Here is a 15,954-nt window from a genome sequence, read left to right as displayed (position 1 = left end):
CATTGAATGTCCTTCCTATGTGTGTAGTTGCATACATTACTGGACCCCTTGAGTAAGCAGAAAACATGTATTAACCTGTTTGGAGCCATTACTTCTCTTTGCAATAATAGGGCGACAGCTTTCTCTCTGATACCACATTTTATTATTGATCTTCGTTTGGAATATAAAAAGTGCACCTACGTTTCGTTATTTTTTCGTATATGTCTATTACCTCTTCTTTTGATCTATATATATATTTTTTTATTTATAACAGGCTATTTGCACATTGAATACTCAATGCTTTTTTCTCTTAGGCATCTGTTTGGAAATAAGGCTCCCATTAAAGATAAAAAGTTTTAGATTCTTTTTCCGTGTTGGAAAACTCTTCAAATTGTGTGACTATGAAATGTTTAGCGTCTTAGCAATGCCTTCACTTAAATCTGGAGTTTTCAGATATCTTGTTGTTCACCACATAGGCATTTTTGGTGTCCCAACAGATGTGATCCACCAGTTAAACTGTAATTTTTAACTCTTTTTTAATTACTTTTGATATTCTTTTACCATTTGAAAACTGTATAGCCTGAAAGACTAGTCTCTCCACATATCAAAACCATATCTCTCGTATTGGTTCTTCAGCAATTATTGCATTGAAGCGCAGTTTCAATCACGCACTCATTTTCATCTTCTTGGCAGAGTAAATTTATAACAGTTTTCAGCACAGTGTAGTGACCATGGTTACCTTTAAAGAGCATTTCTTTGTAAAGATAGGAAGAAAAGTACGCATTTTTTTGGTGTTCAGGAGTTTTTAAATAGAACATAAAATGCTTCCACTTGTATTGATAAACCGTATGTTGCATTATTTATTGAAGGGCCCTCGTACATGAATCAAATCAGTTGGGAGATGAAAAAACCATATGCAGGTAATATTGAGATATATACACATAAAGAAATTTGACAATAGAAAATCTGAAGTCATCTCGTTTGTCATACAATTTTGATGTTAATATACCTTTAATTTGTCGTCTATAGTTAGTAAAACATTTAAATATGAAACAGATCTAGATCTGGTAGACTCTGTTGAGTCTTTTATTTCAACTTTTACTTCAACTTCACTGGATTATATCTAGTTGACATGAGAACGGAAGTAACTATTGTTTAATGATAATAAGATATATCTTAATATCGAGATGAGGGCCACAGCAAGTTTTTTTTCCCCTCATGTAGAAGACCTCTTCATAGGAATATAAAAAACAGGTCGGTTTATAAAGGAGCACAATTAGTGTCCAACGAAAAACCTGGTCTTCAAAGATTACATAAATGTTATCGATGAAGAATTCCAGCATCCTTTTAGTGTCAACTTTAGAGTATTAATGTGTAGAATTAGAGTGATTTTTAACAAAGTAATTTTGTAGATGATAAGAAAATTTTCGAATGCAATTTTTATTGCATTGCAATTGTCTATAAATAATATCAAAAAAGCATAGTTTTTAATTAATTGTAAGGAATATTTCTTTGAAGTGTAGAAAAAATCATACATCTTGATGAAACTGACTTCTGAAAAAAAAAATTGTAAAAGTTTTTTGGAGTTTTTGAGAATCAACGTCTGATTTACACCACTTCTAGAACATGCTTTAGCAAAATTTGTCTGAAGTTTATCTTTTATAGCAGTTAATATTTTCGTTAGGAGTAAAGAAAAGGGCTTGACAAAGCATTTCCTTGACCTGACAATGCATCTCTGTCTGTAAGGATTTTTATGAAGCTTAGGAATCCAGTATAGGTAAAGGTAGATCAAACTCACCTTGAAATGTAATAAAGTATTAAACACTGAAATGTGATTTTAAAGAATTCATCTTTAGAATGTGAAATGTGAGGAAACGTTGAATTTCCAGACGTTGAATCGAAATTAAAACCAAGTTCTTCTAAAATACAGTAATAATAAAGAACCTTACATACAATGACGATATAGTTACAAACCTTTTCGGCTGGAAACATTACATATTGTTCATGTAGTCTTTTTAATCCTTTCATCACCTCCGATTTAGTGAAAACGGAAAGATAGATAACTTGCGCATTGCCTTTTAAATTTCTTTTACGATGTTCTAATATATTTCTAAAACTCTCATTTCATTCTTACAAAATGTTCCGATCTTCTTTTTTTCATATTTAGTTAACCGTCTTGCATAATCTTCAACAAATTTATAATAGAAATAAAGGTCTGTTGCAAAGTGAAAGATTGGAGCTCCCTGTATTTAGGACCTTTTAAGATGATTGCTTCGAAATTCAGGAACCGTTCACGGTAGCTCAGTCGGTAGAGCGTTCGCTCCGAGATCGGGAGGTCGTGAGTTCGAATCTCGGCAGCGACTGACCTAAGTCGATAAAAAATGGGTAGCAACTGTTCCTTTGCCATGCGCTAGGCACTTTGAAGTGAAAGTTGCGGGTCCTTCGGATGAGACCTTAAAAACAGAGGCCCCGTGTCACGGCAGGCGTTGGCACGATAAAGAACCCTCACTGTTCAATGGCCCTAAGTGCCGAGTAAAGGTCAACATCTGTAGCCCTTCACCGGTATATGGTGACGTCTCTGTATGAGTGAAAAATTCTCGAATGAGACGTTTAACAACGTACAAGCAATCAATCAATCGAAAATCAGGTTTTCATTTTCAACTTCAGAAACATAACCAGTAATTACATATCCAGCTGGACTGTAGTTGAAAGAAGAAGGGGATTAAGAACACTTCTAACGCGGCTAGGATAAGGCGGTCCGTAAAATATCAAATGTTCTAACTGTAGTTACTTCTCTAAACTACCTAAATATGACGTCATAATAGCACATGACGTCAAGTCACTGCATACTTGAGCTGACATGACGGGGAGAGTGTCAAAACCTTTTCATTCCTTTCACATGACATGTCGAATTTTTCTTGCGTTGTTGTTTAATTCAAGTGTCTGAATTGCTTTTTTAAGCGTTGGAATTTATGAAATTTATGTTTATTTAACTGTATAATGTATATTTAACTGGCACAAGTGATTAATAAGGATAAATTGAAGATATTCTGTGTGAATATACTAGAGATGTATGCCCTTTAACTGAATTTTGGTGGGGGATTGTGAGTAATTTATCCAATTTTGTATAAATTGCGATAAATAGTGGAAAATATCCCTTTGTATTTAGCTAAGTTGAATTTATCGTAAAATATTTTCTTAATGAATAAAATTTAGACTTGCACTTTATATGTACCAAAGATCAAGATGATTTGACTTATATAACAAACAATAATTTTGTTTTGCACTTGTGATTTGTGTGCAATATTTAGGAATTCATGTGTCCGTCACGTGATCAACAAAGTCATGTAACATCACAAAAATTCTCTATTATAATACCTAATTAAACTCTCATCACAAGTTGACTACAAATGCATACATATATTACATATTGAAAGAAAATCTAGCTCAAAATAATAAAGTCTTCACATAGCTGCGAAGAGGATTTTGTTTTAGATGTTCAAAATCTAGGCACTGCAAGGTTTGCTTATGATCGATAAGTATGAGAGCAATTATAGTTTTGGAATATCTGTAGGAAATTCAAAGTGTAGAATTCAACTTGTAATAGTATATGTGAAACAGAAGCATCAGAACAATATAAAGGTCTTCCGCTGAGAACAAAAAACCCTAATTACCTTAAAAATTATCTTTAGATACTCTTTGGATAAAGACATTGGAGCCCAAGGATATAAATTCAACCACTCAATTAAAATTTGTTTTTAATCATACTATCATTGAATGAATGCTATAAAATAAGTGTATTTGTTAAATAATTCATAGTCGAAATGGGATGGGAGGGGGTAGAAAAATTTTTTAGGTTTATAGATTCCAGATTGATTGCTGATAGTGAAAATGGTACGTGCTAAATGCTTCTTTTATCTTGGTGACTGTTTTATGCATAAAAGGTTTTTAAAATTTATTTAATAATTTCAAAAAACAAAGTTTACAATTTTTCAAGAAATAAATGCATAACAGAGTGTGCCAATGTAAATTAATCGTCATTTATGTAAAATTAAATACATCCATTTCCTATTTATGTAGATATCTCTAGATATGTATCAATATTTTATCCTATAATTCCTTGGGCAAAGTCATTTATTAATTTTGGTACATTGGAATCAAATCCTGACACTGTCAATGTATAGCGATCTTCGATATCCCCAACAGAGTGTTTAGATGATCCCATTTCGCAAACAATAAGCCGTGCATCTTTCTTTCCTGAAGACTCTCTGTAGAATTGTACTGCTTGAGCTGGATGGACACTACCCAGGGATTTATCAGAGTTTGTGAAAATAACAAATACATCAGCAAGCCTTCGTCTTTCTATAGCATATTTGAAAGGAAGAGAAACATCAGATGTTGAGGATTTATAACCGCTTATTTTTTTACAAACATTTTGCTTTAGATCATGAAACGTGTCATTTGAATTGACAGATATTGGCAAATATTTATCATCTGAGAAGAGGATAGTCTCAGAAAAAGACTCGGTTCTTGTAGTCAGCACAATCATGAAAATGGCAGCATCAAGTGCCGATAGACTGTGTGTGTCAACTTCACACTTTTTGGCAGTCAAATGCATATCACTTGTTACATCAAGAGCCAATAGAAAGTGCTTTTTCGTCGGCGTAACGTTAATAAAAGAAATGTAGAATCCTTCTTCGAGAGCATCAGCAATATGAGGACAAACAGGCCAACTCAAGTTTACATTCATTGCCAATCCTTGGTTGTACTTACTAAGTGCCACAAAATAGGCATATGGATGAATTCTCGCTTTGCAAATAAGTTCTCTGTTTTTCAGTTTGTCAGTTATTATTTGCTCTTCAAATGATATTTCATTTACACTGTCCCGTTTCGTTCGAAAGAGGTTTAAGCTGGACATCTTCCCCAGGTTTCTCATCATTGCCGTCATTGGCATATGCTTAATAAGGGCTTTCCAGACTTCTTTCTCATTTAGAAAACATGTTGGAATATGTTCCCTTACTAATTTGAACCTCAAGATTAACTCTACAATAGTGTTAACGTCTTTTGATTTTTTAGCATTTTCGACTTTGTCAAAGTACTTAATTATTTCTGCCAGAAAAGAAGTGACAAAATCAGGTTTCTTTCTTTCATTCTTCATAAAATCGCTTGAGTCGGCAAAACGTTTACCTTTCACTGCAACCATTATAAGGTATTTTAAAGCGGGGTTTGTCTCGCTTACTTTGGGATGTGCTAGCCGAATAATGTCTCTATGAGTCCACCCATATCTCTTTTTGTATTTTGACAAATACTGAGCTAAAAGTATCAATTTGGATTCCTCCATTCCGAAATTGATATACCAGTTGCTGACAGCCTTGCGATGTTGTCTCCCCCATCCTTTTGAAGAGTGATTTTCTTCGCTGATTTCCTTGCAATAATCAATGAAGAGAAATAGATGAGATGGAATCCGACACACGGATTGTAATGCATTGTACCCAGCACGTTTTGTTTCAAGGTCATTAGATTTGCAGCAAACTGCTAATGCAAACAACAAAGATTCTTGTCTGTAGGCACGGCCTTCTTCCGAGAAATGTTTGATAAATTCAACAACTTTTTTACCAAAGCCATCATGGATTAATCTAGAAGAAATCAAACAAATAATTAGACTTTTTTTTTCATTTTTTACAATCCATTTTAATTGAACAGGTATTCAGCAACTATGAGTTTGTTTTTAAAACATTTGCCATCACGTTCGTTTTCATCAGCTAATTTTTCTATATACTTCTAAATTGACTATCTTCTTAGATCACCATGTATAAATATTGCTAATTATATCTCAGGTCCGGAACAGTATATAATATAGCTCAAGGTATTCTATAATAATCAAAAAACAATTATCTTCAGTATATCTATAAGATCTTCAATATAATAATAAGAAAAACTGAACCCGTTTTATACATGGAACTATAAATATAGTATATTGACGTATTGCTGAGAGAAACGAAATAAAATTAAATTTGGCAATAAAATAAAATGTTTTGAAATAAGAAAATTCTATATAATTACTTTAAGACTAACATTATGTCTCGGAATCCATAATGTGTATTTGAAACGTAGATAAATCTCATATAAACATGTGTAGGTCTGCGATACACATGTATCTACATGTACATATGAAAACTTTTGCAACAGACAAACCTTTATTAATTCATGAATAGTTTTATTTTCCTAAATCATGTTTAGCTTTTATAATTTCGTACAGTTAACTTACATTGAAATACAGGTGAAATCTTGTGAAGTAAAGTCCATACTTTCAGTTTGATAAAACAACTTTGAAGACCCTAGTAATAGAAACCTAGCCAATTGCGTCTTTAGATCCGTTTCATAAACATAACCTCCTGCTTTGTTCTTTATTTGATAAGGTGAAATACGGATATCCTGACCCTGACATTCCTTTGGATTTACTTGTAGTCCTAAAAATTCAGTCTCTATAGCGTCGATATCGCAATCTTCTTTCGCGGTCGCCATATTCATTTTACCCTGTGTACTTTCGTTTTGATTAAGTCGTGACCTTGCATGTATATATTGTATAGACTTTTAAAGATATTTATGCATTCGTATACATTTTCCTTAATTTATGAAAATGAATTTCCAAGGTATTACGAATCTTTTATCAACTGAAATCAAACTTTGTGTGTGCACTTAAACCTATGCTAGGCCGTATGAAAAATGCATGTCAAATGTAGCAAATAATACAACATTGATCTTACATCGGTCATTACTTATTTATCCTTCTATATATAAAATTGACTTTGTACTTTAAAAAATACTATACTTTATTATGCAATAAAAATAAACATGCAACTTTTGGTTAAAGCAATCATCAAATCATGTACCTTACTTTGGTATAAATTGGCAAAAGAATACATGATTTTTTGCGAGAAATGTTTAAATGTGTTTCGATAAAGCCACAAAAGCAATTTTAATTCTAAAAACCTATTTTACCAGTTCAAGAAATCGGATATTTAAAAATGCTTGAAACTGATTTCACAGATACATGTGTACGAAGCACAAGAGGATCCGGTGTTCCGGGTTGATGGTATTTTTTTGTTCATATCACGTCAAAAAACTCCCGGGGCAAAAATCAGATGACAATTTATAAAAAAAAAAAAAAAAAGAATTATAATCCTTTTGTATATGTTTAGATAAGGCTCAAATAGTTGCAAAAATTCTATGCTCTTCTAAATTTTTTTTTAATCTGGATTGTTTCTTATTTTTCTGACAAGATTGCAAAAAAAAAAAAAAAAAAAAAAAAAAAAAAAAAACACTTTTACAATCATAGAAAGAGCTGCAGAGAACCCCAACTCCTCTCCTACTCTTTCCAAGACACATGCATGTAACTTGTATATTGAACACATTATATGAATGAACGCGATTCTACATTCTATTAAATAATTTCTGCTAACAATTTTTCCCATAAATTTTCTTGGATAAAGAAGTATTTTAAAGATCATTCCGAGGATTATATTTATTCAAAAGTGCAACAAGGAAAAAGGTAAAGATGACGACCGGTTATAGATTTGTGAAAAATCGATAAACAATACAGATATGTGAAAGGGCATAAAACACAGAGTCCTGGATATTCCAGGTGGGATCATGTACCTAAGAAGAGTAAGCACTTCCTGTTGACCTGGAAAACCCGCCGTACCTTCTGTGTATAATTCAGGTAAACGGAACATTCTTTAGTCAAATTCGGTATATATAAAAGGCCAAACAATTGGTATGAAACAAGTCGGCATAAATACGACACTATGATAAGTTATATTTGATTACAAGGTCAATATAATGAATACGTAATTAATTTTAAGTATTACAAATTATGGACTAGATTTTGTATCATATCTTTTAAAGTATAATTATTTTGTTAAAACATACTAAACAAAATTTGTGCAGAATGACAAGATCTTTAGCATTATATCAAGAAAAAAGGGCTGACTCATCATATTAGGGGCCAAGAGGGGCCAAAACTATTTAATCGATAACTCCTTAACAATCAATATTTTGGTATACATTACTGAAGCAAAAATGTTCATCTTAACAATCTACAACTACATATTATAATATTAATGTCATATATTGCATAATTAGGGGCCATAAGGGGCCAGAATGCAAAATCTTTCACGCTTTATATCTCAAAAGTTGGAAATATTTTGATAAGCAATACTGAACAAAAGATGTTCAAAATAATGTTCTTAACAATATGCAACCTTTTATTTTTTGCTAAACGTCCCCTTTAAGGAGTTGAAGGGCCAGCCCCTAAATATTTCAAATGCAAATATCTCAAAAACGAAAAAGAATTTGTAAATAGTTGTTGAACGAAAAAATGTTTAAAATCATGAGAGCTTTGAAGTGGTATGAAGAAAAAGGGACTGGCCCCTTAAAATAGGGGTTGAGAGGGGCCAAAAGTCTTTAATCAATAACCCTTTAACGATTAATATTTTGTAATGCAGTACTGAAGCAAAAATGTTTATTTCAACAATTTACAACTATATATTATGATATTCACATCATATGTTACATAATTAGGGGCCATAAGGGGCCAGAATGCAAAATCTTTCACACTTTATATCTCAAAAGTGGGGAATATTTTGATAAGCAGTACTGAACAAAAGATATTCAAAATAATGTTCTGAACAATATGCAACCTTTTATTGTTTGCTAAACATCCCCATTAGGGATTTGAAGGACCAGCCCCTAAATATTTCTTATACAAATTTCTCGGAAACGAAAAAGAATTTCTGAATAGCTGTTGAACAAAAAGTGTTTAAAATCATGAGAGCTTTCAAGTTGTTTGAAGAAAAAAGGGCTGGCGCCTCAAAATAGGGGTTGAGAGGGGCCAAAAGTCATTAATCAATAACCTTTTAACGATTAATATTTTGTAATGCATTACTGAAGCAAAAATGTTTATCTCATCAATTTACAACTATATATTATGATATTTACATCATATGTTCCATTATTAGAGACCATAAGGGGTCAGAGTGCAAAATCTTTGACGCTTTATATCTCAAAAGGGGGAAATATTTTGAGAAGCAATATTGAATAAAAGATGTTCAAAATAATGTTCTGAACAATATGTGAACTTTCAATTTTTGCTAAATATCCCCATTTAGGTGTTGAAGGGCCAGCCCCTAAATGTTTCTTTTGAATATAAACGAAGAAGTCTTTTTCAATAGTTGTTGAACAAAAAGTTTTTAAAATCACGAGAGGTTCAAGCTTAAATAAAATAGGGGTAAAAAAAAAAAAAAAAAAAAAAAAAAAAAAAGAATCTCTGTCAAATTATTATCTCATCTGATCAAAAATCGGACGGAAGACCCACTCGCATCTAGTTTTAAATACATTTGTTTTCAATTACGGAAACAGAATCAAATTTTTATGTGAAGGCAATTTCACATCTTTTGAACGTTAAACTACAAAATCAGTTTGTTCGACATAGTCCCTGATCAACGATGGCGATTGTTTTATTATTCATTTTAGCAATCCTCGGAGTAAGCTGTCAAATGGGACCATGCACAGATAAATCGTATGTGTTTTTCTATCCAGATTTTAAAAATTAAAACTCTTAAAACAAAAATAACAAAAATCTAAATCAATCGGTTGAATATTTTTACATTTTTATATACGCTGATTAAATTGTTTCAATTATTTATATATCATTAACTTTGGAAATGTGCTTTGAAAGGGTTTTTAAAGATTTTTTTTTACGCCAATGCTCATTGACTCATTTACGGAAAGCGTAACCATCACTTGAATAAATGACTATCACTATTTCAAACAACTGCCAACTTAGGCAATTTCTGTTTGCTGAAATTGTTTGCATTTTAATAATAGGGGAATAAGTCTGAATTCCTTTTGAAAATCAATTGTGTGAAAATTATATTTTACATGAATGATAAAAAAAAAAAAAACTAGGAACCTTAACAATTTATTGTCTGTAATCATAATTGACATTATCTATATTTTGTTTATCTAACTTTTGTAATTAATTTTAGATATTATGAGATGAATGCTTTATTTTGATTCATACCATTGGTTTCTGACATTTAAACCCCCATGAAATGTTTCCTCTTTTTTATCTTTTCAGCAGTACTTTTAACGTGCAGAGTTTCAAACAAATTAAATGTATGCCGGAAGATTATAAATACTTTTTGCTAAGAGTTTTGATGTTTGATATATAATATGCTTATTATAATTTCCAGTTATTTGTTGTGCAATGATTTTTGCATTCAATTCATTTAGAATAACTTGAAACTTTCGTTCTCTTTTTTCTACAGGGAATATGGATGTTGCGCCGGTACAATTTGGAATGAATCCCTAGGAAGATGCGCTGGTAATAAGTCTTAAGGGAAATTGCCACAATTTTTCTTCTTTTTTTTCACATACAAATCTTAAATCATATCTGCCTGTACACAAAGGGTATCTATCTTCCAAAAATATACATGCTAGTTATTTTCAAAAGAGATTTTTTTTTCATTCTGATGTTAACCAAGTAGGTGTATTCAAATGTTTTGTCTGCCTTAGTTGTAGGAAAACTAAAAATATCTAAATGATTTCTTGTACTTTTAATGCTACAGAGTGCCAAGATGGATATGTTGGACTTTTCTGTGACATTCCCTGTAAACATCCATTTTATGGAAGACTTTGCATAGAAAAATGCTCGTGTTCTATTTCTCAATGCGATTTTAGATTTGGATGTGGCAGCGTTTCCTTTAAGAATGGTGAGATATTAATCCAATTTAATTACTGAGTCTTCATGATTTTCTTAAACATTAAAAAACAAATATGTTCATTTTTTTTTTATATAATTACAGCTAAAAGTACACATGTGACAATAAGAGAAACCACAGAAATGGGATTTTCAGGTAGGGTAAATCATTAACAAAATTTTTATACCAATCAATACTGACACTTAAAGACGCCCTATTCCATAAAAAGTTTATTCATTATCAATTTCAATTTCAGTGTCATGGTACAGGAATGCAACATTTTCATCATCCACTTATACTGTAAATTCGTATCTGTCAAAAAATGCATGGTTTCGTATTTCGGTACACGGAATGGTAATCCTAGTTATCAGCATAGTAAGTTTAATCTTGTTATCAGCATTCATTTCTTTTGCCATAACAAGAAATTATTATTCGAAAAAACAATCGGAAAATATAATCAACGATTATCAAGAAATACAGAGAATGGAAACTTCCGAGAGATCATATGAAAGAGTAGACATTCCAAATATTTTCACAGGGATTTCAAATGTTCATATAATTTATGAACGTTCCAAAAAGATGTACAAGATCAACTTGAGTCAAGATATGTCTGAAGCGGAAGACGATAATCCTCCAGCAAGCTCGGAGTACGACAATTTAGAGAATACTGGGGCATGAGAAATATCACACAGCCACGGATTAACGGATTTTTGTACATTTTGGTTTACAATGTAACGATGTTACCAAGTATCCATAATTTGTTTTCGAAATTTGTCCTATGCTTTCCTTCGTTCAATAAAAAGAGAAATAATAGATACTCTTGTGAAAAAGTATATAAGTATCATTCATTTAAAGATGGTATATGTATGAATAAAGACAATCATCGTGTATTCAATGAAGATTTGCTACATGTAGTATATATGTATGAAGAAGAAAAAAAATGTATCAATGTCAGGAAAAAAGATATCAATCCGGAATAAGTTTAAACTATTTTCTGCAATCAATCCATTCTTGAGTATCCATGCAGTTCGGATAAATTGCAGATTTTTCATTTTGTTTTCTTTTTTTGTATATATTGATTTTGGTTTCTAAGCACTGTAAGAAATGTCTGCTTGCTGAATCACTAAATATGCAGACGTACTAAGTCCTTACAATTCGACAGTTGATGAATTGTATCCTATGTTTTCAAGGAAAAAGGAAATTTATCTATTTCCCATACAAAATAAAAGGAAACAAAATATCATTGATGAATTTATGTGCTGGTATTAATTGTGTTACTGTACATGATGCAGCATAAGTCAGTATTTATCACATACATATTGACTTTTTGTATATCTAATTTTCTTTGTTCATGTACGACGAAAATTCCAAGATGTGGCATGTATGCATTTGAGCTTTACAAATATTTATTTGAATCCATGTTAGGTAATTATCATTATCATTAAATGCCAACTTATAACTCAAGTTAAAACAGAGTGTTTCATTTAAAATACTGTTTCCAGGAACTTCAAAGGATGTTGTTCGAATTACTGGTGGAATATAGAAACACAGCTATGCGAAAGTAAGTCCAAAGAATATTGTGGATAAAATCAGCTTTGTATTTTTTAAAACGATAGTACAAGAATGTCAAACTAGTACATAAGTGTACAGGATACAAGTTGTTTTTATTCAATGCTATGATGTTGGCATCAATGAAATCCGGATTTCAGAATGATGCATAATGTATCTCACATACTAAACTATTTTCGATGATTTGACGACAGATAGAACATCTCTCTGCTTATAATGAGCATATGTTTTTTTTGCATTCTCCAAGTATAATATTTTTTTGAAAATTCATAATTATTCATGATTAGCAGCCTTTGGAACAATATGAATAACATTATATAGTCTGTTTAATTTTTTGCCACCAATTACATCACTAATCGTCGTTTAAATTTACGTGTGTGGATCGCTTATTGTAAATCGCTTCTCTCCCTTGACGCGTGACGTCATAAGAGACAACGAAAAATAGAAAGTACAAACTTTATATTGCCGGTGTACCAGTGAAAACTGTCGCTAGTGCTCAGAGTCGCTCTAAAAATAGAAATCCCAAGCGGTAGCCTTGCAATTCGCCACTCGTATAATTATACCCAAAGATAGTTATAACCACGTAATATAGATGTTATTGGTGTTTAAAATGAAACATTTTGAAGCAAAAAAAGTTATAACACTCTTGAACAATTCTGTTTTATTCAATATTTACTTCAAAAATCCTGAAAATAAGTGTATGGTCATTTCTTAATTGACATCGCGATCGGCATGTGGGCTTCGTTTATCTTCATCTCTTACGTGAGAAGTTGGACAATTTGATTTGACTAATTAAATTAAATATTTAGACAGTTTATAACCTCTTATTGAAAAAAGGCAACAACAGAATCGTACGAGGAATTATATTTTGAATCGTCGAGATCGGCATCCAACTTTTATTAGGCAATAGGCAACCGCATACGAATCGGCATGTATTATGATTTGTAAAGTCGATTTATTGTAAGTAAGACAGTGTTTTAAAAGATAAAATAAGAATAATTATCTTATTTTATTAGCGATAAGTTCATTGTAAGCACGAATAAATTTAAATCTTGATCACACAAGTCTAATGCTAATTCGAAACAAAGTTGTGACGCGAATTTCCTCTATTGTGTTTATAACACTAAAAAGCACTGACTTTTTTCCATATAATTTAGGACTACTGGTGATTTTTTCTAAATAGGTGCTTAAGTGTTTATTAAATTAAAATTGTCTGCAATTAATTATGAATTTAAAGCAGTTTTTCACCATATTTTGTGGTTATAGAAGGATTCCCTTCGACTAATTTTCATTAATATATCCCAATATATCTACATGTATGATAACTGATGATGAATCATTAGATGACCACTTTGTACAAGTATAATAATAATAACTATCCATCAAAGTTATGTATGTAAGTTGATAATATGTGTTTTGACTGAATTCATTTTACATTTCTAAGTATGGTCATCATGTCTATAGATATCTGGCTTTGTTCAGTTATGATATAGGCATTGGAGACATTCATTAAACTAAATAAGTAGATACAATGTCAGTGAATTATTGTTAGGGTGGGGATGGGGAGTTTAACCTTCTTTACAGTCAATTATTAAACTTCAGTCTGAAGTTTATGAACCTCAGGGTCCACACTGAATATATAAGCTAAGGAAATATATAACCAGATAATATGTTGTAAAATCAGCTTGCACGTGCACTACAATGCTGGACAAGTCACCCCTAAGACAGCTCTCCTGTAGAACAATTCACATTGACAATCACCTTTGATTCAAAGAACTTGGCCACTGTTTGGACAATTTTCCACCTTCTCAGACAACTCGAGCGCTTTGTAGCTATTTTATGCTACACTTAAAGCAAAATAGATTACATCATTTTATTGTGATTCATGGATGACCTCCTTTTCATTCTGAAGTTATATGTCAAGACTACATACTATGGATAATGGATTTGATGAACATTTGATATCCAGACCAATATTGTTTATTTAAAACAGCTTAATTTAACAAAGCGACATTTTGATTGTAAAATTTCTGTTAGAAACATGGTGCTTAAGATGATAATTTATTACAACCAATGTCTTAAAAGTAGAAATCAAAAACAGGGAAAAAAAGTAAAAGAAAGGGCACAAAAAGAATACAGATACAATAAATAAATTTTCCCTGAAAATGTAAAATGTTAATAATTAAATGGTTCGATGCAGTCTCTTCTCTCATAAATTGTTAAATCTGATGCACTTAATCAAACTGATGATGGGAGTCATTATCCAGTAGTTTAACTGTAGTGTTATTCCTAATTTAATAATTAAATTACTTTTTTTTCACTACAACATTTGTTTGTATTCTTAGTACCTGTATTTAAGATTACAGGGGTATATTGATTAAAATGAGATTATCTTTATGAGGTAGTAACATTTTTGAAAATTCTCTCCTCATATCAATCCCTACTTTAGATGAATGCAAGAGTATTTTATATCAGATTGATATTTAAAGATAGAGAATTTTGTCCAATTAGGAATTGAACGCCTTAATTAATTAAAGCTTCTTATGTCTTATTTGTCTCAGTTCACCCAGCTGAAAATGAGTACCGGTATACTGAAAGTTGGAAGTAATAGACCTCTGATGATCTATGTCCCTTCCATAGGGAGTCTCTAACTCTATGATCTTCATCTGCGGGTTTGGAACATTATTGTTGGCGAGATGTTGCCGTGTACGCTTTTAACTGTAACAATAAATTGGGACAAGACATGAGTATATATTTATTTTCTAAGGACCAGAAATTGAGGAAAATATGGACATTAAATTTAAAAAGAGATGGTGTTGAACCCAATCAACATGCGACGCTATCTGAGCGACATTTTACATGACCAGTTTACACTTAGTTTTATTAAACATAAAACGACTCACGAATTTCGTGGTTTTATTTCAAATTTATATTGTATATTTGATTTGGTTTTTAGGATTTTCGTTACAGTTGAGAAGTAGACAAGATCACAGGCACTTGACGTATGTTTGTGTACATCCCCCCCCCCTTCCTACTGAGAATTTAACTTAGCAATTATACATGTATTCCTTGTCTGTCATTTATTCAGTAATGTTTTTGCATTAAAGATAAAACATTTTTATTATTTTGGGAGCGATATACTTCATTCTTTTATTTTATCTCATAACACAAACTTTACTTTTAGCTATAATTGCCTAGAATTTCAACTTTTATCGCTGGAAATTAACCTTCGTAACGATTTTTACCGAAATTTTAACTTGATATCGGATTAATGCCAGACTACAAGAATCATGCTTCAGCGTTCTATACTTGAACAAAATTGGTCAAATTCAGCTTTATGTAAAAAAAAATAATAAGACTTGTTCAAGCATTAATTTCCGTAACATTACCTAAAAATCAATGGTAAAATGAAATTGATGTAAAAAGTTAACTAAACCACAATTTTTTTTCTTCAATTTTACTGATATGTCCTTTAGAGAATTACGACGTTCAATTTGCTATTTGAAACAATATTTTTTTTTTCATGTTTTACACCTTGAATTGGTCCTTTTATCGTAGAATGACTGATATACCGTTAAGGAACAATCTCTACAACTTGACAAAAACGGAAAATGATATCAAATATCGAAGTATTGGTATGATA

General features: G+C 31.5%; 1 protein-coding gene across 1 annotated transcript; it reads right to left on the bottom strand.

The window, feature by feature from the left end:
* Positions 1-4,084: 4,084 nt before the first annotated feature.
* On the bottom strand, positions 4,085-6,504 carry LOC133176225 (RNA-binding protein RO60-like). Its single transcript, XM_061311385.1, has 2 exons — positions 6,248-6,504; positions 4,085-5,615 (listed from the first exon to the last, which is right to left on the bottom strand). Exons 1-2 carry the CDS (start codon positions 6,502-6,504, stop codon positions 4,085-4,087), a joined length of 1,788 nt encoding a protein of 595 aa, XP_061167369.1.
* Positions 6,505-15,954: the final 9,450 nt, after the last annotated feature.

This window comes from Saccostrea echinata, unplaced genomic scaffold, assembly GCF_033153115.1.
Source record: "Saccostrea echinata isolate AGI-Se365-2 ecotype Australia unplaced genomic scaffold, CSIRO_AGI_Sech_v1 ptg000072l, whole genome shotgun sequence".
In the NCBI taxonomy this organism is placed as follows: Eukaryota; Metazoa; Mollusca; class Bivalvia; order Ostreida; family Ostreidae; genus Saccostrea; species Saccostrea echinata.
Note: the sequence above shows the minus strand (reverse complement) of the source record. Positions and strands in the feature narration are given on the sequence as shown.

Excerpts from the sequence above, each read along its gene's own strand:
- LOC133176225 (XM_061311385.1), bottom strand. The coding sequence starts at position 6,504 with ATGGCGACCGCGAAAGAAGATTGCGATATCGACGCTATAGAGACTGAA. Across the intron at positions 5,616-6,247 it reads GATTTCACCTGTATTTCAAT|ATTAATCCATGATGGCTTTG; the intron begins GTAAGTTAACTG and ends GATTTCTTCTAG.